A 22700-nucleotide genomic window follows, 5' to 3' on the forward strand; every position below is an offset into this window, starting at 1 on the left:
ATTTCTTAAACTATGAACAGCTCTTTTTCTTATGTCCTTGGTAATGAAAAAAAGTTCCCTTCATTTTTTTTGGCCCTGATGCAGGAAACTATGGCCTAGATGCATTTTTCATCTAAGCTTCATAAATTCTCATTATTTCATGTTTTATTAATCTATTGATTAGACACAACTGGTGAAAGGGCAAATTAAGTAGAAAGAATTGGTCTTACTGACACTTTTTCTTTTTTTGGAAATATTCTAAAGATCTTCCTGCAATGAACATGTTTCTTCTGACAGTATTCCTAGTGCAGGTGACTTGTGAATTTCTGATGTGGTAATTCCCAGGTGTGGATGAGTTCATTGACTGTGAACTTCTCACTCCTTCACCTGTACTCTGCCCACCTCTTCATCTCCACATGCAACTGCTCAGATTCTCATCACTTGAGAAACTTTTAACTGCTCCTGCTTTTTTTCTCTTGTCAAAGAAATGTTTCCTTTTGTAGTCAGTCTTCCTGTATTTTCTTCAGGACAATAGGTAGTGCTGAATTAGGGAGTCATTTAAATGTAGATACCCCATGGGTAATGTAAATTCAGAGTGGCTGTTTTATACTACAGTAGACTTGAATCACTGCTTATTTCATGTGAAAGCATTAAAAAGGATCCCTTCTGCTAAACACTGACTCATACAGTTGAAGGAATACCAAAAAAAAGTCAATTAAGCATAACAATAATTTTGATGGGTTTTTTAAGTGACCTTATTGAACAATACATACAATAGGCTGAAATGAGGCCTTTTTGGTGTGGTAATAATACTTTAGAAGCATAAATTGGAAGCAATCCTATAAGTGATTGTTGGGGGCAAAACTCTTGAGCAGTGTAGGTGTCCTGTTGCCATGCCTGTAAACAGGATTTTGTGAGTCCCACTGTCCTGTAGCATTCATTATGCTTTTCTAGTTTGTAGTCAATATTTTTGTATTCTTTTGGACCAAAGCATTTCTGATGGTGTGAGCAGAAACCTGGTACCATGGGAATCAAATCCAATTATCTGTATAGCAGGGTGAAGTTATAAATTATTATCACTGGCATAAAAGCATTCAACAGACTCATACCTGAATAATTTCTCTCAGGATTAAGTGTAATTGAATTTAGGTTCTTTCTTCAAATCTGAATAAATTATTGTCAGGATTGTCAGATCTTGCACTTTTATCACAAATCTCATGATAGTTGATGTTTTTCTGTGAACTTTTGGCTTTAGGATCAAATGATGATAGAAGATTCTTAGCTGGCATTTGATTTTGTTTAAAAGAGAATATTTTTTGAGCTTCCTGGAGAAGAGGTTGCAGATGCCGTAAAATCACACCCTGAAGACTCAAAACCCTCAAGGACAAAAGAAAAACATCTTGCAATTCATTATCTGAATCTTAATATTTTAGTGTCTCGCAGTTTACACTTAAGGTTCTGCAGTGTACTTTACATTTCCAAGTATTAAAATGTAGACAGGAAAGAGTGCTGTGACAACTTCTATATCATTAAAAATTTTTAAATCCTCTTGCATAGTTAAGTGATGACTTAGGTTGTGTTACTTGTTGTATTGGCTGGTGGTGCAGTTGCTAACTTAAGAATGAGAAGGAACTTCACTGAATTTAGATCCATTTATAGTATATGTATATAGTATATGGGCCTTAACTAAACTATAAAACAGTTCTGCAATTGTTTCATAGTTCTTTGGGGCATGAAAAACATGTCTTACCACCTCAAGATTTCTCATTTTTCAATGGGCCTCAGATTACCAGTTCTGTGTTGAGTCCAGCATGAGAAAAAGGAGAGGTAGAGAATTGTGTTTTCAGATCACGTGCCCTGTGCTTTGTTGTTCTTTAGTGGGTCAGAAGAGCAGGAGGACGAGGTGCTCAGGGCAGGCACTTCCATGTGGAACCTGCCATGCCTACCTGGCCCACAGAAGGGGGGTTGAATATGCTCAGAAAATATTTAATGTTGAGAAAAAGGAACTGCCAGATTCCTAACAGGTTACTATGAACATGTGCAAACTGGAACTTGGCAGAGGTCTTCTGAGTGACCAAATTTGGGAAAATGTTCACATGAATGACATAATGTGTATTCTTGACATCAACGCTAAGCCCTGCAAAATTTCAAACCCTTGCTTAAAAGCATGGAGGGTCTGGAGCATCTCATTTGAACAGAAATAAAACTAACACAGGCAAAGTACCTTTTCTGTCCCTTTCTCTCATTCTGGCCCTTTCACCTCAAAATTCATCAAGTTCAGCCTTAGGCAGACACCTGGTATGGAAAGTTTCACTCTGAAAATCTTGTCTGATAAGGCCATGAGAAAGTGAGAGCTAAGACCTGGACCATTAAGTGTCAGACAGCTTCCTGTATTATAAGTTTTATTTTTTGTAGTCAGTAGGTCACCTTGGTCACCCCACAGACATCAGTGGGGTTACTCAGCTGGGTATTGGAGTGGGGCTGCCCTATCAGCCAGGAGCAGTAACAGTGTTTTATTGGCAGGCACTGCTAACTTAATTTTGCTTGATAATCAAGACCTGTGAAATTAAACTTTCTCTGCTTGAGTTGAATATTGTGATTAGGTGATTATTTCAGTGTAGATCACTAATTCTGACAGGGCTTGTTCTTCACTTTGAGGAAGAGCTGCTGGGACACAGGGAGCAGAAAGCTCACCAGACTGAGGTCAGCTGCTATTGACTCCCATCAGAAGAGTTGACAGAATATATCAAAGTTAATCATGGAGCAAACATGACAGTGGTTCTGGGATATATCCTGTAATCCTGTCACTCACTGTGAATTGACACAGGAATCAAAGTTAATGTTACTGAACTTAAAAATTTGTTGTTTGACTTTTATGCTAATATTGACTTTCCAGAGCAATCGCCCACTAGATAATAAAAATTTGTGATGCAGGGGATATTCAGTTTAGCAACTCCACTTGCTGGCAACTTCTGGAAGTTCTGAAAAGTCTTGTTCTCTGAACACGCATTTGTCTTACACACTGCTCCTGTCCTGGACAGCACTTTTGTTCCTTTTTTCATATTATGTCCAGATTAAAAAAAAAAAAAAAAAAAAAAAAAAAAAAAAAAAAAAAAAAAAAAAAGAAAGCATAAAACATTAAAGTGACCCAAATTGTGCACATAAAATATTCACTGAGTGAATATTTACATATTCATACTGATTCATACTCCAGAATTTTCAGTGTTAGAATGAAGCAATGTGTCCTGTTCAAAAGCTAGAAATTTTGTCCTTCACTGGGATAATATTAACAGTTGAAATAGATGCACGACAGCATGCAACATCAAACTCTGAAAATATCTGCTGCTCCTCCTCTTCACAGCAGAGCTGTGAAACATTAAACCTTAGACTTAAGCCTCCTATTAGTATGAGCATGATTTTTGCTGGGAGCTGAATCTGTGCAGTGGTGGTGCTAGACGGATGGTTGGACTCAGTGATTTAAAAGGTCTTTTTCAACTTTAATGATTCTGTGATTCTATGATTCTAAGTAAATGCTGTTCTGTTGTGTTTGGTATTTTTAAGAAGTACTCAGTTCCTAAATATTCTCCTACTCCCATCAGAGGTGAATTTTCAGGCAGAAATTCGAGAATGTTGTAGAAGTGAACTGGCAGAGGTGCCCATAGAGTAACACACGTGCTGTGCTTTGCCTGGATGGCAGATTCCTTGGAGAAGGCAGATCACCTGTCAGCTTATCTTTCTGATAATTGTAGCTGTGGAGAGGGCTCTGCTGGTATAAAATGTGTTATTTTTGTGTGAGCTATATCAAAGTACACTCTGGGTTATCAGCAATCAATGACCATGAGGCAGCCAAATAAAAGCAAATCCCCCTCCAGCTCCAGAGGGTAGACGGTGGCCTGGACCAAAATGCCAACATTCACCAGTCGTTAACTTTGATGTGTTTTTTGCAGAGCTAAATCTTGTCTGTAAAGCTATCAAAGATCTGGGACTGAGGAACCAGGACAGCTGGGGTGGTACAGAGTGCCCTTCTTTCCTGTCCATTTGGTGCCCAGAAGCAAGTTTTTTTCATGGAGGATTAAGTAGGTGGGAAAGAAAAGAGCTGTGGTATTCTGGCAGCACATCCCGCTCTTGAGCAGGGGAGTTTGAAGCACAGCCAGGCCACTACTGAATAAAATTCTGCCATCTGTGATGGCAAAAGATTGGTAAGAGAGACAGAATCAAAGTAATGAGAATTAAATGCTTGTAAATGCAGCCACATAAACCAAATGTCAGGAAGTCAAACCTGTGCATGGAAGAGTTCTTTTCATCCTTCCACTATGTGCTAGCCAAAGGATTCCTGTAGACTTCATTTAAGTTCATATTTTGTTATCCACATTTTTCAGGCTATTCACCAGCATTGTTACAGACCAATGGCTCCACTCAAATATTTTCCTTGGCTTTTAAGGCCCTTGCATGTGTTCTGTGGGTCTCCATTCCTCATTCTCCAGATAACAGTGGTTCATGCTGCAGCTAGAAGGGAGTTTTATGAGCATCTTCAAATAGGATGTGCCAACTTTTATAAAGCATTATTTTATTAGACACATTTCCACCTGTTCTAATTTCCTGAAGCTGAGGAAGATGAGCTTCTCCCAGTTCCAGTGTGTGGGGTTCAGTGTTGTGTACAAAGGCAACAGAGTGGCCAGCCTGCAATAATCTGTGTACTGAGTAAATCTTCATCAAAGCCATACAGGTACACTCCTGTAATTCACTCATCACACAAAAGACACGTTCTGTCTTTCACCTGAAGTACATCTATGCACTGGAGTCTATTTAACTAGCTGAAAATTATATCAGTGGAGTGGCTCAAGTCAATGGATCCAACCAGACTGACTGGTTAAAGAAAAGTCATGCAGTTTTTTCAGTCCTTAGCAAGTTTCAGAATGATTCAAAATTGTCACAAATTGTTTGTTTCTGCAATTCCCAGGGCATATTGCACAAAGTTACACAAAAGGCTCAAAGCAGATCAGGGTGAGTCTGTGAGTGACAGACACAGCCAGCCACTGGAAAAAGCACAGAGGGAAGAGGTGCTGCAGCTTCCATTTGAGAAGTGATGTTTAGAACCAGTGAACAATATACAGGAGAATGTGAGGGTACCTGCATTTATTTTAGTAAATTGCTGCATTTGTAGTGTGGGAAGCTTCCCCTGCACCAAACTGTACTGTATAACACTGCTATAAAACTGAGTAAATCTTCCAAAATGTGGGAAGAACTTTTCTAAGGCAGTGTGATCAAGTGCAGAATTTGATTATTGCAGTTACTGAAGTTAATTACAAATAGCATATTAAAATTATACGAGAAGAGGAACATGTTTGTACAATTCATGATGGTGGCAGAAGAAGCACAGAACGTGTACATTTTATTCTTCAGTTATAAATCAGTTTTGTCTTCTAGATCAAATAGTCCCCGAATTACATTTTCATGACCTTGGACTGGGATGTATACACTCCCTGATATAAGCATAGCTACCCAAATCATGTTTCCCTTGAGAGGAGATTATTTTGTGCTATATCAATCTGGTCCATGCAGGACTTGGAAAAAAGATCAGATGTTTAGGCAGTGCAAATCCTTTTGCCATAGGCAAGGTTACTAATTAAAAAGCCTGAGCATACAGAAGCACAAGATGCAGCCCAACCAAGGATAAATGTCAAGAAATTGGCGACGAAAAGGGAAAAAGCAAGAAAGAGGTTAGGGAGAGATCAGTTTTTTCACAGAATGTTCCCTTTCCACTTGTCATTTCTTCCCAACCAGTTTGGTGGTATTATTAACATTTGGTCTTGCAGCAGGGAGTCTCATGAGTTGTGTCTTACTGTGGAAGTTGTGGCATTTCATATGTAGTGTCTGGTCATATCCAATCCTGTCACTTTTTATTAGGTGTGCTGCCATTATGTGACACTTTGCTGGTGGTATGAGGTCACTTTGCAGTTCATCATTACAGACCTTGTTTCCTGTGTTTCTGTTGACATTTTCTTGAGAGCTTGAATGTGACTTCAGACAATGTTGCTGAAATATGCTTCCAATTTACAGCAACCCTCAGTTCTTTTAACTGAAACAGGACTGGATGCATTCTAAGTGTGAACAAATACCAGTTGATGAAGGTTAATTGTGCTGGAAAGTTTTATCTTCACCACCATGTTGGTGTGGGGACAATTTACTAAAGGCTGTGCAGTCAAGCTGGATGCACAACAGCATTTGAACAGATGCCTTAACATGAGTGCAGACTAAAGTTCTGCCATAAATTAACCTAACTTGGGATCTGTGTGACTTCCTAGTGCATATCATAACAAAACTAAATATTATTGCTATAGAATAGGCTTGTATAAACCTGGCAATAGTAGCAGAGGGAAATAGGGTTGATGTACATCTCTTTCTGGAGCAGTTCTACTTGTGTGTTTTGGGTTTTTATTTTCAGCCTGCCCTTGGTTTTCTGAACACTCACATGGCAATTTATGGAGTGGCAGCAGGGTCCCTGCATGTCACTGAATTCTTCTGCATTCTGCTCTAGTGTTCATTGCTGTGATGAATGTTCTCCTCCTGAGTTGTCATGAGCATCCTTTGGGACCCTGCCATGCAATATACGATGCTTCTCTGACATAGTAAAGAGGTAGAACATACACCCTGGGAAGTTGCTTGTTTCCATTAACATCCTTGTTTTGAAGACTAGCAAAAATGCTGTACAACAGTAAATCTCCTGGATTGAATTGGTTCTTTGCACTGCTCTCATAACTCAGTGCTTTTAAACTGCTTTTGAGGGGATTATAACTCATCTCTGTCATTTACAAATAGCAGCATATAAGCATTGGGTGTTTAATAGTTATTCTAATCATGCAGGCAAGATTTTCTTAGCAATCTCTTTAGGTTTTAGATTTTGTTTAAAGTGGTTCCTTTTTCTAAGTGAAAAGCATTAATTTTAGGTACAGGCACAGGTGTCCTTCAGACCTCGAGTTAAGTGGTCTCGCTAATTGAGCAAAATGAAGGGTATTTCATCAGATGAAGTTACTGGGAATAAAAAGCTGTCCAACAAAGATGCAAAAGTTGTTGTCAAAATGCATGAGAGGTGCCAGATGCTATCCCAAAAGAAAGGAGGGGAGTCATACTTCTTTCCCACTGTTCTAGTAATCAGAGGAGAATTAGTTGGCTTGTGTAAAGCCTTGATAAAATAAAGCTTCAGTTGTGGAGCCACTATGGACCTTCAGCATTAATGGCTTAGGGATTGGTATTTACCTGAGACTTCTCATAGCTAACAACTATGACATTTTTACACGTAAGTTTACATTAATCAGATTTGACTCAGATCTCTCATAGACTGAATTCAGGTGCTACCACTAATGCATTGGGTTCTCCATATCCAATTAATCACCCCAAAGCATAGATCAGTTGAAGGAAGAACAAAACTTACTTTTGTCATACTTGTGTATTGTTTTCTAGGATTTTGTATTTTTTGTTTAGTACCTGTTAAGTAACATAATGCAGAGGTTGTCTCCTTTTCTGGACACATGCATGACTGGCAAACTTAAAAGTCACCACAGGTGGATGTGGAAATTCTGCCTCTATATTTGGAATATCTGCATGTATCTACATACACTCCCTGTATGGGATCAAGTGGTACCTTAGTAATAATTTGAAATATGTATGGGAATGGGAAAGGTACTCACAAATTTTGTTCAGGCTAAGAACAAAAGTCAATTTCTGCAAATGTGAAACAAAAGTTGTGCTATGCAATATGTCAGATTTTAATGGGAACAGTTTCTTTGGTCTAAGCTATCTAGCTCAGAGTAGGTCACAGCATGGACTGGAAATGCACAAGGTATCCAGTGATTTGGGGCTTTAAGAGTCCGGATTTTTTTTTTTAATCGGTCAAATACTTGCACTGGAATGAAACATCAGGCCCTAAGAGGGACTGATTTTCCTCAGCAGAGACAATCAGGATGTGATTTCTCTTTTATGATTAACAGCTGTTCTGACTGGAGTTGCAGTGACATGGAATTGGTCTTTTCATTGCTGTGGCATTCACAAGTGGGGCATGGTAGCAATTTATTTCAGGTGCTATTAGTTGTAGCACATAACCTAGGAGGTTTTGGAATCAGATTCCTATTGTGAATTTTTCCTGAAAGATCTTTCTAATCTTATTAATATTGACTGATTCTTTGTATTAGGGTTTTCCAGGGATTGGTGGAGTATAAAGGATTAAAGGCCTGTGAGTCAAGGATGACCTAGATTCTGATAGATTTTATATGCAAATCCTTACAGTCAGAGGTCATTAATGGAAACATCTGAAACTAATATGAGTTAATAAATTTGAGTGCTCTCTGAAATTAGTGAGTGTTTTGGTTCCAGGTGAATACAATACAGTTTATGTTTTAAGGATTTTGAAACTGATTTAGAAGCCTACTCAAAAAGTGGAGTAAGATCTTAAATGTCCAATGCTCCTTCTGAAAAGTTGGGTTCTGGAGACACTTTAGAGCACAGGATTTTCCTCGGAAGGAACAAAACTAACAATGAACAAAATTCCTAATTTCACTTTCATTTTTATAAAGAAAAATCTCTGACCTTTTTTAAGTTGAAAAAGGAACTAAGAATTGCAAGAAGTTAAAAAAAACTACTGGATTTCCCACCTCAAAACAGAAGGATGATTTATATACACAGCTATTTTTCTGTATTTACAAAGTTCTCTCTTACTTGAAGATCTGATAAGTAGAAGTAATATTCCTGAACAATCTGGTCCTTGTCTGTTTTGGTCCAGCTGCCCCAATTCTTTCAGTGGGTATATGGATTGGATCAAAACAGGGAGATTCTCAATATAATTAATACATAAAGGCACTAATGCATTTTCTTTTATGGTAGCTTCCCAAAGTTCAGCACATGGACCTCAGACCACAACTGAAAAAGCTCTATTTGGCTCATTAAATATGTTTTCATTTTTTCACTTATTTCTCATGCCTAGTCACTTACATTTGTTCCTTTGATTAATAGTTCCCCCTTTATACTCCGCCTTTTTCCCAAGAATGTGAAAATATGTAAATATCCCAAGCCATTCACATAATATGTAAATATCCAAGACATTCTGTTCCAGTCCAGTAGTTGGGCAGGCCATTATGATTATAATTTTTATGAATAAACAGAGGCGTTTACACAAAATATTCAAAGCTGACTTTGAAAAACCTACAAGTAAGGCATATGTTCTAATAGTTGTTTTTGTAAGTCTTTCAAGCAAAGACTCAGTAGCAGAGGTGGGGACAGAGCAAAAGGCACTGGGCTCTTCCTTTTCTGGTATCGTGAGCGTGCTGGGACAAGATTCTAATTTTGATTATTTTGATTTGGGCCCGGGTAATATCCTTGAAGTCCATAGCACATGTGTAGTGTAGCACTTAGTGACTGGCCTTAGGTGTGGGCCCTGGCTGTGAGAAGCTTTGGCAGCTGGAGCTTTAGACATCCCCATCCTCCTCTCGTTTCATGTGGACGTGCAGAATTCACAGTCTCAGAGGAAATGCTGCAGGATGGGGATCCAGTGCAACTCGTTTTGAACACAAACATTTTTACCAGCTCTTTGCCACCCACACACAATGTCCTCCTCTGCTTCATGCTCACCCCAAGGTCCCTGTGGGACAAAGCTCTGCAGTCGCTGGGACAGCGGGAGAAGCCGCGGCTGGCACCGCATCCTTTGACGTTTCCCAGTGCGCTGGTGTTTCCCTCGCTGGTTCTTCGCTGCTACCTCCAGCCCACACCAGCAAAATGTGGGTTAATGGGGCAGGCGTGGCACAGAAAAGAGTCTCTGGCGGAGTCATTAGGGTGTGCTGGCAGGCTGCCAGCTCGGTTGGTGCAGTTTTACACTCACTTTTCAGCACGAGCTTAAAGGGGAAACCTCTGTTCGCTTTAAGCCTTTACAGCCAGTGGGAGGCTGCTGGGGCATTCCTGCCCCTATCCAGACCTCGGATGAACAGCTGGCTGGAAATTCTCATCTAAGCACTTGCAGTGATTTGTTGCCGTGATTGTGGCTTTAAAACTGGTAGTCAGGACTATTCAAAAGTAATGGATCTTTATGGGGTCGATTAGTGATATTGCTGTCTCCTATGTTTGGATTTTCCCAGAGTTAAAATGCAGAGTCTGAGTGCATTTTGAGGAGGGGGTTTAAGTACTGGAAACAAAAAAGAAACCCCAAAACCTCAGCACCTGGGAAGGCATAGCTGAGCAGGCACAGCTAGACTTCAGTCAGTACCATACACACATACCAAAGATTGTAGGTCTGTCCTGCAACAGGCTTCAGATCCATGTGAAATAATAGCAGCTGATAGTGCTCAGCTCCTGAAAGGGTTAGGTTATTGCAGCTGTAGGAGATTTTAATGTGTTGCTAGTATAAAGAGTTAATCAGAATAAAATAATTAGTTATTGCTGTATAATAAACAGAAATTGAATTGCCTTTTTTTTTTTTTTTAAAAAACTACCTGATATTATATTTATCTTATTTCTTATTTTCTTGCTTTAAATGGAATCAATAACAAATGTATCTTTTTGGGTTTACAAATTTTAGGTCAGTTTTCCTGTGAAACATGCAGCCCAAGTTAATGCCTATTGATCTGGAATTAGAGAGCAAAAGGGTTAAATCTCAATCCCTCTCTGATTTATATTTCCCTCCCCTTCTTCCCAGCTGTGGACATGGATGGAAGATCTGCAGAAGGAGCTCTTAGAGGATGTCTGTGCTGACTCTGTGGATGCGGTTCAGGAGCTTATCAAGCAGTTTCAGCAGCAGCAAACAGCCACCCTGGATGCTACCCTCAATGTTATTAAAGAAGGGGAAGATCTAATCCAGCAGCTCAGGTAAGCATCCACCTGGGGCACAGGTGTTGAGAAATGTGATGCATGCTGTGCTTTAGGGGTGCCTAAATAGGGAACTGCAAGCTCGGATCATTTGGGAGAGTTTGTTAATTCTTTGCTTATTTATAATTCCTCAGATCCTTTGGGTGTTTTATTGGAATTACAGGGAGTGATTTGTGTGGACTGATTAGAGTAGTCTGTGGATCAGCGTTGGTTTCCTGTTTGACTGAGAGATTATTTATAGGCACTGGGAAGTGAATGGAACCAAATGTGTTTGAAGTGAATATTTTTAGTTGGTATTTATAGAAGATTGTTAAATGTTTGTGAACTGAGGCCTTGTGATTTATATGGTTATTCCTGATGTAGGGTAAGTGTATTCCTCTTAATAAAATACACACGTGTCTAACAGTCTTCACTGTTTCATTTTGCATGCAGCATCCTTCTATTTATCTTTGTGTATGTGGGGTTTATTCATGGTATCAAAGAGGCTCTTTTAGTGCTGGTTCTTCTACTAGCACTATGAATTAAACCAGCTCATTTTCACCTAATTTAAAATACATAAAGAGACCAGTCCCAAGAATTTGGAGGGGGGTGGAGATTGGGTTTTTTGTTGGCTATTTGACATTTCTTTCTCGATCTGCAAGTATTGTCAAATGAATATTTGCAGACTAAGCTTATACAGAATTTGTAATTGTGAAATCTCTCTCATTTGTTGTTAAAGTGGTTTTCTGTGCCTTTAGCTTTGTTGACAGCAGTGAAGTTTTCCTGCCTTTTCGGGATGTTGCTGGGCACTGAATGAAGTCCAATACATCATTTATTATTTAGATCTTTGTATTGTTACAGGTTGCCCTTACCCACATGTACATAGTGTGCATGTTCTGTATACATTATAATATGCAAATATCCCAGGTTTTATGCATTTCACCAGATAGTCCCAGAGAGTGACATCATCTTCCTCTCCCTGAGCTTTCCTAATCTGATGCCTTTACTCCTCATCTGAGATGTGCAGAAAACCATGAGCCATGATAGGAACCTGACAGGAAAAGTCCAAGTTGCTCTGGAGTGCAATGGACAATGAGGGCTCTGGTGGAGCTCTGTCCTTAAGAGCCCCCCTGAAGCCCTTAAGTATTTTACTACTGCCATATGCTGAGCTTTCTTCTAAGCTTTTCCCTGTCATCCTGGATGCAGAGTTTTCTCTGCTGGGTCAGAAAAATAAATAATGAGATATTTGAAAGGACTGCTCTAGGTTTTGATTGTCATTTGGCCCTAGGCAGACACACCAGAGGGCTCATGGAGATGCCTACCCTTGCTCTGTGTGACTTGCCAGCACCACAGGGGAGGGCGAGGGACTGGAGTTGTGGCATTGCTTGCCAGTATTAGAGTTGGAGAGGAAAAATCAGGAGTAGACACTCCATCCTTCAATTCATCTTTGCTGATGAGATAGTAGGATAAAAACATGCTGGGTCTGTTAAGTGAGCTGCCAGAGGGAAAGGGATTTTAGCTGAGAATGTGTTTATTACCAGCTGTAGCAGGTCAGTCAAAGGTCTGCATCATAACTTACTTTTATGCAAAGAAATTGTTTGCAAAGTTTAGGGCATTTCTGTGAGATTAAAAAAAAATGGCGGTGAAATTGTGGGCTAAAAATCTTTTGTTCTTCCCAACTATTGGAATGGCATCACTTCAGTGTGAACACTCCTGGAGCAAAGCCTGAAAAGGACCCTGTACAAGCCCATCAGGTGGAGTGTGGAATGTTTTTTGGGGTTGTAGAAAGTGTCAACATTTAAAGAGTCCTGGTTCTGGTTGTGGGCTTGGCCTAAAGGATTTTTGCCTGCACCTGAGTCAGAAGGGAAGTGTGGAGAGTGGCCAGGGTAACACCTGGAGCTGAGAAGTCAGTGGAGCATGGGAAAGAGGTGAACTGCAAGGTGGTGTGTGGGACTTCAGCTTTTTCTTAATGTGAATGTAGTCAATTCTTAGCTTCAGTCTTGGAAAAGTGTCTCAGCTTTGAGACTTTTTTTAAATCGGTGTCATGCTCCAGTGTTTGCAAGATACCAAGGCAGGTTTTGTGGTGGCTGTGTTAAACAAAGAAAAGTTGGGTTTGGGGTCTGGTTTGTACTCTGAGCAGTGAGCAAGCTGGAACAAGGTGAACATATTTGTGCCAATCAATCCCCTGGTTCTGATGGAGTTAATACCAAACATTTGAATGCACACAAAAGTTTGCAGTGCTGAGCTGTCAAGATGAGCTGGTTCAAGTGTTGGATTTGAGGGCTCTGACTAACTGCAAAGCTTGTAATGTGATCCTGGACTCTTTCAAAGCAGAACAGTGTGGAAAAAAAACAATGAAGCTGCTTCTGTGTGTGCCCACTCTTACCAGCTTTCATCACTGCTGGCAATGGTTAAGAACACACAGATAAAGGAAAAACTAGAATTGCTGCAGTCTTTCCTTAACACAGGATTGCATTTCAGTGTGGATCACCTTGTACCTGCCATGAAGAGTAGATGAAGATTGCAAATGCTACAACAATGAAAAGAATTAAATACACTGCTCTTATCAAACATGTCATAACACAGGTTAAAAGCAATAAAATTACTGGAGCTTTGGAAAGTTTTACATTTCTTGTTCTTATCTTTGAGAGAACAGATTTTGGTTTAGAGAGGATTATTTGTGTAATAGCACTCTGTTTCCTCCAGATAGGTGATGAAAAGCTCAGCTGCGTGAACTAAGTACCGTGCCTGGGACTGCACTTCACACGAGGTCTTCAGGACCTCAGTGGCTACATCAGGAGGCCATACCCATCAGGATTAAAACAGGCCTGACTAGAAACTCTGTGCATCTCATGGTTCACACAGGAAACACTTTTCACTCTTCCTTATCAGTACTTTACTGAGGTGGTGGTTGTTCTCAGCAGTCAAGGCAAAGCAAACCTTTTGAACTGCAGTTCCAGGGGTGCTGCTGGGGGCAAAGCAATATTTCTGGTCATCTGTGAAAGGCAAAACAATGACTTGCTCCAGTGAGATGTGAAAAGCAGGAATGTTCGTGGCTGAAAAAAAAAAGCCATTGAAGAGTTAGGTATCTTGCCTTTTTTGCAGTAGTTCAGCATATAAACTTTAGAGAATAGATATTTCTCATTGAGCTTTCTCCCAGTGAAAGCACTGAAAGTTGTTTTAGGAGCACAGTGTTCATTTTAAACAAAGTCAGTAGCAATGTACTGAGTCCAATTTTATGTTTCCCAGAGTTTATTTTAGTTGGTTTTTTTTTTTTCCAATAATTTCTTTGAATTTTAAAACTCTAATCCATAGCCTTTCAAAGATTAGTAAGGGTCTTATACTTATTCTTTCCCAGAGTTTCTCATCACCAGACAGAACAAGAAATATTGTGACAGTAGCATGCAATCTCAGAAATGTTTTTTTCTGTAGGGAGCTCTTTCTCAGACCAGACTAGCTAGGGGTTGTCAATGTCTTATCCAAGGAGACATAAAAAAACCCACCAGAGTACTACTCTTAAACTTTTGTATTGCATCAGTCACTGAAATGCAAGTGTGGCTTAAAGAGTGAAATGTTTAATGAAAAAGAATTTCTAAAACTAAATGTGTCTCTAGATCCCGTGAGAGTTTATTCAACACCGGTCTTGAATAATTCATTGAGTAATTTAGATAATATATGAATAGTAATAATCCTGCATCTGAGTGAAGACTTATTTCATGTCCTTTTATAGAAGACAGGTGCTGACTGAAGGAAACAGAACTTGATTGGATGCAGCCTCAGATTAAGCTGCAGTTTGCAAATTTCTAGTTATTTTCATTCCTCCTTCCTCTGTGCAGCTCTAATGTGGAGGCAGAGACCCTGTGTGAATGTGAAAACAGACAGAGTGGGACAGAAACCATAACACCTGGAGAGGGAAATATTGGTGTAATATTCCCATATAAGTAAGGGAAATCAGTAGTACTTGCATCTAAATCTTGTTTTAGCCAATGTGCCAAAGCCAAGATTAAATTTTAGCTTCAGAGTTTCCTTTCTGGCCCTTCTGAACGTTGGGGGACCTTGTGTGGAGCGTTTGAGGATAAGTTTCAGTTCTTTATGTCTGCAAATGGTATTTATCCATAAAACAGTCACTGGAAAAAAATTGCTGAAGACTTAACAGACTGTAGGTGAGCCTATTAATATACATGAAAGCACAGATAGAAAAGGAACTGTTAGGACTTTCCTGTGCCCATGCTAAGCTTTCAAGTACAGCAAATTCCCCCTTGGTCCTGGTCCATCAGTAAAGGTTTTGCTCCCTTCTGCTGCCTGTAAATGGAAAATGTAACTGGAGCAGTATCTGACCTGTGGCAGTTACATCTCCTTTCACTTCCCCCAGTGAAAAGACAAGTCAGGATCCCTCTCCCAGTTTCTGCAATTGGGATTTTGCACTGTATTCTGTATCCATTGCTGTTACGTTATACAGAGGATACCAAGGCATTGCTAGCCATTGGTCTAAAATACTCATAATTCTGATTCAATTAGTCTGTAAGTAATAGGGCAAATGTAGGAAATTAACTTGTAAAGGTCCAGGTGGCTGAATAGTATCTCAGTTTGATGTAAGTATAGGCAGGAGTGGGTGACCCTGTAGCATTAAAGTCAGCCAGTCTCCTCAAGAGAGCCCTTGAGATTGATGTGCATCTCCTCCCCTGCCCCTCCCAAGTGTGTAAGGTCACAGTGTCCACAACACAAGAAAGGATGATCCCCCTGCTCAAACTGTGTGGCAAGCTCAGGAGCTGCAGGATTTCAGCAAGTAGAGGAGATGAGTGTAGCACACACCTTCCCTCAGCCCTCTGTGCTTGGGTTTCCTCCTCAGCAGCACACAGAATCACAGATGTGTAGCTCTTGCTCTTTTGCCTGCCTCAAAGCTCAGCTTTAACCCTGCCCTCTGCCTTGCTACAGGGACTCTGCTGTTTCCAACAACAAGACCCCCCACAACAGCTCCATCAGCCACATCGAATCCGTCCTCCAGCAGCTCGACGAGGCCCAGGTACAGATGGAAGAGCTCTTCCATGAGAGGAAGATTAAGCTAGACATTTTCCTTCAGCTCCGGATTTTTGAGCAGTACACCATTGAGGTAAGAGCTGGCTGCATGACCTGGGTGGGGGGAGCTGTGGGAGAGAGAAAACATGTGAACATACCCTGTGAGGGTATGTCTTGGGCTGTTTGATTCTGCTCAGCTGTCCCATGAGCGGGAGAGAGAGTTACAGCTGTGCTTTAATTCAGACTAAAGCATGCTTTAGGATAAACTGCCAGAATGCACTGAAATAGGTGCATGGGTGCTTACCTGTGCTGGGAATCTGCCTGCTTTGCAGAGAAGCTCTATGAGATGCCTGTTATAACTCTCTGTTGACTTGAGTCACCCAGGGATTTGAAAGTTCTGTATCACTTATTAGTGAGGTTTGTCTCTTCAGATACAAACAGATACAGGCCTGTCTTTAAACCACCGAGTGAAAAAACATGTTATGCATAAAAGGAAAGGATATTTAAAAGGTGGGCTTTTTAGACACCGAGTGAATTTATTTTAAAAGGAAAAAAAAATGTCCCTTAGAAAATTAAAGGGACATTTTAATGTCTTCATGCATAAAAAAAAGGTCTTTCAGGGATTTTTTGTACTTCTGTTTTGGAATCAAAAGCACTGGATGGAAAATTCATCAAAATATTGGGGTATTCTTGGAGTGAGAAATTTTGAAGATATTCCAGCCAATCTCAGTAATTACTTTCTGTAGTTCTGATAGGAGATGAAAAAGGAACAAAATATGCATTAACTTGTACACAAAGTCTGTGAGACTGATGTCAGTGCTTGTGTCCTTTGTGGAGTGTGTTCCTCCTGTTGTATCCCCCTGGTGCTTGTTCAGTTCAGGGAGCACCTGTAAGTGTTTGAGGATGATGCATTCCTGAAAGTGTTGTTTGTAAATCTGCAGGTAGTCTCAAGGTGGGTGCTGGTAACTATCTTTGATTTGTTTCTGCATGGATCTTACTTCTGTATATTCACAGAATGGAGTGGCTGTGATACACTGAGATATTTAAAATTGGAAATGTGCTTCAGAGTCTTCTAAAATCAGATTAGCAAGGAAGGATTTTAAAGAAAATCACCATTAGTTGTCACTGTAGATTTGCTATTTTTTATCATATGAACATCTGAATTCCCTCTGCAAGATTAATATTACAGGGAAATCTGAGAGCATGTTTCATAGACAGTCCATGGATTTTATTTAGAAAGCTCCCTCTCTTGGAAAAAATATTTTTTATTTTAGAATAATTTTGACAATTTCTACTGAAAACACAGTGAAAAACATACCCAGGTCAGTATCTTAAATTCTCTAAGTACAGTTAGTGCTTAAACAAGAAAGGCAGTTTGATGGATAATAAAACAAAGGCAGTTTGAAATAAAATGTTAAATAACACATGTATGCTATGCATTTCAAACAGCTGAATTGGCTCAAATTGATACAGTAATGGTGCTTACAAAGTAGATTGCAGTCAGTTGCCTCAGCTGTATAATGAAGATTCCAAGTCAGTAGGAAACTCTTACAAGGATTAACAGAATTATCTCATCCCATTGTTGAGAAACAAAAAGATTTTTTTTTTCATCACCATAATTTAATGTAGTATTTATGATGGTTAACTATTCCAAGCTTTTGAGGAAAAAAGGTGATGTTTAAAACATGACATTAAGTATTTTTTTCTACTAAAGGCAAGTAGCTTGAGCTATGACTGGAAATGTATTTAGGTTTTAATTTTCCATAATAGCCTAGATCCTGCATAGATTAAGAATTGTGGAATAATGTGTACCAGTATGATTGATTGTCAAATTAATTTCTCCTTTTCTAGTCTAGATAAGCCCCCTTCCATCTGTCCAAAGAGCAGTGCCATATTGAACACATCCTTAGTGAAAGACCTCTACCTGCTGCAGCTGTGTTAATCCTTCCTGCACTCACACAAACTGCCTGCAAAATGTGGGTCCTCCTCCTAAACTTGAACATCTTTCTCTTCATTGCTGCTTCTGCCTTGTCAAGCACCCGGTTTCCCATTTTCCCCCCTCAGCTGTGTGTTCTTGGGTCTGTTGGTTCTTGTGCTCCAAGGAATCCCTTGACATGAGGACCCTTCCCTGGCAGCTCTGGTGAGAGGAAGACTTTCATCTCTGTAGTGGAAGCTGGCATCGTGGAGGGATGCAGCTGTGGGAGCCCATCAGCTTTAGGGAAGGCTGCACGTTAGAATTCAGCCTCAGAAAACAGTTATGGCTCATGTTGTCTCTTTCCATCTAGTTTTGGTATTGAACATTTCCAATTCTGTTAATTTCCCTGATTTTCTCTCTATCTCTCTCCTTTCTAATTAATAGGGCAAACAAAGTAGTAGGATTTTTAAAAATTCACAAATGGCAAATGAGTGATTTGCCTTTTTGTTTTGCTTAGGAAGTGTCTGTCTTTTGTTCTTTGGGACCTAACCTGCTTTTACTGTTCTCCCCAAATATTGAAATGTATGCCATTGATCACATAACCCATTCCTCTGGCACTCCTTTCTAAACTTACACTGTGCCCGTCTGTTTTGTAGCCCTCCTGGTTTTTGAGCTTTTCTATAATCTTTGCATCTTGACAGAGGTTTGGAGTCCGGACAAACTTTAGGATTAATGATTACTGCACAATCAACACTTATTTCCATCTATTTAAGCATTATTGATCTTGTACTTCAGTGAAGTCTGTCAACTATTGCATTTTGTCTTCAGGAAAAATACTTTCCTTTAAGAGAAGCCACCTGCCTATTTCTTTGGCAGGGCAGACCAGCTGTGTTCATTTAGGACTTTTAAGGACTTCTAAGCCTCAGAGGCAGCTTTTGTGCTGTACTGAAGTCATGGCAGGTTTGGCAGATACAAATTTGGTTGCAAATGCACAGGCCCATAGCATGTGCTGCCTGTTCTTTCTTGCCTTAATCTCATTATATTGACAGATATTTACACTCTGGGTTCTCAGGGTAAATTATGAAATCCAAACTATGGCAGCACCTGAAAACAGACATAACAGAAACATGAGAGACCCTGGCTGTCCCTACGGGAGGCTGTTCTGCCCTAAGTTTTAACACACAAAATGAAAGCCCATCCTTTATTTAGGAAACGTGTCTAACTCTGATGCCTGATAGGATTTATTCCTTTACCAAGCCACTGCATGTTTCAAAACAAGACGGAATCGTTGGGATTATATGGTTGGTCTTTCTATCTGATACAGACTCCACTGAGTTTGTGCAGCCAGCCAGGTAACTCAGGAGATTCCATGGAATGTGAATGTGAGAGCTGATCTGCTGTGAGGGAATGGGGAGCGGGGCTGGAGGGGCGAGGGCTGGCAGACATCAGCAGCAGTGCTGGCACCACGCTGAGTGTGTCATACATACAAAGCACAGGTTTGCTCCAGTTATGTCCTCAGGAAGATCTGCCAAGTATACTTTGTCCCTTGCTTCAGAAATAGTAATTTAAAGGCTTATTAACCATTATTTGAGTGAATGCAAATGTACAGCAAAATGCTGAGTAAATGTATAAGAACCAAATGGTCAAATGCACTGAGTGGTAACCCCTAAAAATTACTGCCATGCAGAGTCTTTCTGCATATTTTTCCCTTTAAACTTTTGTAGAGAGATTATCAAATTCACCTGTAGGCATCTGTAGAATGCTATGACTGAGAACAGGAATAATCTCAGCCAATACATGTCCAGCAACATTTGTTGGTTACCTCAAAAAAAAAAAACCTTCCTTCTCTGTAGGCACACAGTTTGGGTGATTGGGTGTGGGGCTGTGGCCTCATCCCCAATGGGTACATCTGTGAGAAGCAGGTGAGCAGCACTGACAGCAATGAGCCAGGAGTGCCCAGGGGCACTGACCAACCACCAAAGGGAACAGAGGGCACCCAGGTGCAATGCATGAACATGAGGGGTATAAAAGGTTGGGCTAAAGAACAAGAAGGAGGAGATTCTTGCAGCCTTCTGAAGGGACATGATGTTGCTTTGTATGGGCAGGTGCTTGAAACCTTCTGAAGTGGTTTGGTGTTACTCTGGATGGGTGAATGCTCAAAGCCTTCTGAAATTGTATGGTGATACTGTGTGTAGTGAGGCTACCTCAACTGTGACATGTGCTGTGATACTTCTCCCTCTCCTGGAAGTGTCCAGCTCCTTCCCTTGCATGCATTGTTTCCTTTCCTACAATGAGAAATGCTACACAGAACCTATTTTCTGTAGTCTTAGAGTGATGTGATTCCTATACCAGGATAGTCCTGGGAGGGATTAAGGGAGTTCCCACTGCACAGTAGAAATTGGATCTTGTAAGCTATTTGTTATATTTCAAAAAAAACCCATGATCACTAAAACCTTCACCTGCTGGATATCTAATTTTCCCCCATTCAATTTCTTTGGCTCTATTTCACCTGCTAATTAAATTTTTCAGCCTTGATTTCTTTTGTTGTCTCTTCTGGCTGTTCACAACAATCCCTGAGCACGAATTCAGGAAGAAACAGGAGCCAGCTTTCACAACATTTCACTGTTATTTACAACTCATTTGAGAGTCCCATTCCAGGTATATAACACTAGCTGTACCTTTCAAGAGCATTAGCTGCCTGCACGAAGGTACAAGATGTTTTGTAGCCCCCTCACTGACAAAGAACTGATGCTCAGATGTGAACTTCTTCATTAGAAATAAGTGTTACAGAGATTTTGAGATAGATTTGAAAGAAACTTCAACCTTTTCTGTTCATAAGATGGGATCCTGTAATGTTTCATGCTTAGTGAGTTTTTGTTTCTCTTTTCCATCTATACTGAGTTTTCCAACTGCATGTCACTTCATTTTAAGGAAAGGAATGCTCTAAGCTGTTCTGAGCACCCTGTGTTTTGGAGCTGAATTCCATTGTTGCTCCAGATATTTTTGGGACTCAAAGGAGTCAAATGCACCCGAGCAGAATCATCACTGTGACAGTCCTTTCACACTTGAGTGGCTCAGGTCCCTGCTAAGCCAGTGTGGCACCTCTGTCTGTTGTCAAAAAAAATGGGGTGACACTGTTGTCATTTTGCACAGCATCAGCCAAAACCAAGGCCTGAGAAAGAAGAACAGCAAACTTTCTGCTTCTATGACCTGTAGAAATGACAGTTCCATTTACCCTTTCCTATCTCAGCCTGCTCCTAGACCCACTTACACTGTCACACCCAGTCCTCCGCTCCTTCAGCCTGCTCTGAATGTTCTTACCCTTGGTATTCCTGTTGCCCAGTCTCTGGGGAGTGCCTTAGAGATCTAGTCTTACCAACTCTATTATAATTCATCTCTTTCTGCACTCACAGACATTCCCTCTGCATCCAGGACATGGAATTTTTTTTATGCCTTCCTGGATCAAATCTTACCTCTCCTCTCATCCATTCCTACTGTTAATCCCAGCTGTATGGCTGTCACTTTTTTTCTCTTGAATTGAGGTAGATCTTGCCTTTTCAGTGCAGATCTGCTCTGTGCCTGTTCTTCCTGTCCTGGCTCACCCCCATGCTCTACCCACTCTTCTCACCTTTGCTTCTCTTCCTACTTACACCATCATTTTTGTTCCAACCTGCCTCCTACATTTGCTTATTCTTCCCAGGCATCTTTACTCTTTTTCAGATCCTTCTCAAACCCACTCGCTTTGTGTTGATAGCTTGTGTTCCCAGGATAGAACTTTCTTCCCTCCTCCTCATATGCCCTTCCTCAGCCCGTGCTGCAGAATATCAGCTTCTCTGTGATTCATTCTCCATATAGCATTTATCTTCTTTCACTTAATTCCTCACTTCTCCTCTCCACCTCCTTCAACTAGCAAACAAAATTTTCTGGTTGCTATTAAACATGACTTTAACTCTGGTTGCCATTAAACATGATGTTGAACAAATAATTAAGGCCAAACAAGCAGTGTTCAAGGCTCACAAGTATCATTTTGTAGAAAATCTCATCATCAGCCCCATACAAAAATATATACTTAAGGATTTAGACAAGAAACTATTGGAGATGTACAATTGTCTGCACAGCAGCTGCTGCAGCTCTGGTAGGCTCTCTGGCCTAATTCACAAGGAAGCTGCACTGTAGGCATGAGATGCCTGGACTGCTCCTGTTGTCACTATCACTGCTGCTTTTCACCTGTGTACCTCTTCTCTGCAGCTGTCACTATTCTCCAGGACTGAAGAACATGTCCCTCTCCATTTAGTCATGTTTCCTGCTCATGTTGCATCATGACAAACCCAGGAGGCAGCAATATTGCAGGAATGGGAATTTGGATATATTAAGTTGCTGCTTTAGGAGGATTCCTGCCTAAAAGCTTTGTGGTCTAGACTGTGGTCAGTGTGTCTGCATGGAAAAACAGACCTGTCTGCCGTAGTCTGTGTATCCATAATTGCTCTAGGATAGTCTCATGGAGCTCACACAAACCCAGCATTTACTCATGTGCTTCCTCCCTTTCTCTGATAGGGATATCTCACTTCATACTAGAGTGGGTTCACTGCCAGTGTTGCTTCTCCTCCCATTCTCATGGCAGCAGGAGCATCTGTTTCAGGTGAAGAATGACAACATGTGCTTCCTAGGCTCATTGGAATCAACAGCTTTCTCCCATCAGTACTCCTGGGTTGTTTGACCTTTCTTTAGTAATAGGGAGCTGTTACTTGGCCACTGACCCCATATGACCCACAGAAAAGGGGGGTGGCTCCTTCCAAGGAGTTGGCTGAAGTTTGGCTGACAATGAGTCACATGCAGCTTTCCTTGGAATAGTGTGGGAACCAGGGGATAAAGCTGCTGCTTGTGCTAGTGTAGGCCTTGCACTGCTGCTCTCATGACCCTTCTGCTTTGGTAAAATTACTTTCTTAAGCCACAGCAGAACAGA

General features: G+C 40.6%; 1 protein-coding gene across 1 annotated transcript in view; it reads left to right on the forward strand.

Moving 5' to 3' along the window:
• Window positions 1-22700, forward strand: part of KALRN (kalirin RhoGEF kinase) — a 407865-nt gene that overhangs the window by 279317 nt on the left and 105848 nt on the right. The window contains exons 12-13 of the mRNA XM_053983017.1: window positions 10658-10827; window positions 15742-15916. Of these exons, the coding sequence (XP_053838992.1) occupies window positions 10658-10827; window positions 15742-15916 (345 nt within the window). The remainder of the gene's footprint in view (window positions 1-10657; window positions 10828-15741; window positions 15917-22700) is intronic.

Source organism: Vidua macroura, chromosome 7 (assembly GCF_024509145.1).
Source record: "Vidua macroura isolate BioBank_ID:100142 chromosome 7, ASM2450914v1, whole genome shotgun sequence".
Classification (NCBI taxonomy): Eukaryota; Metazoa; Chordata; class Aves; order Passeriformes; family Viduidae; genus Vidua; species Vidua macroura.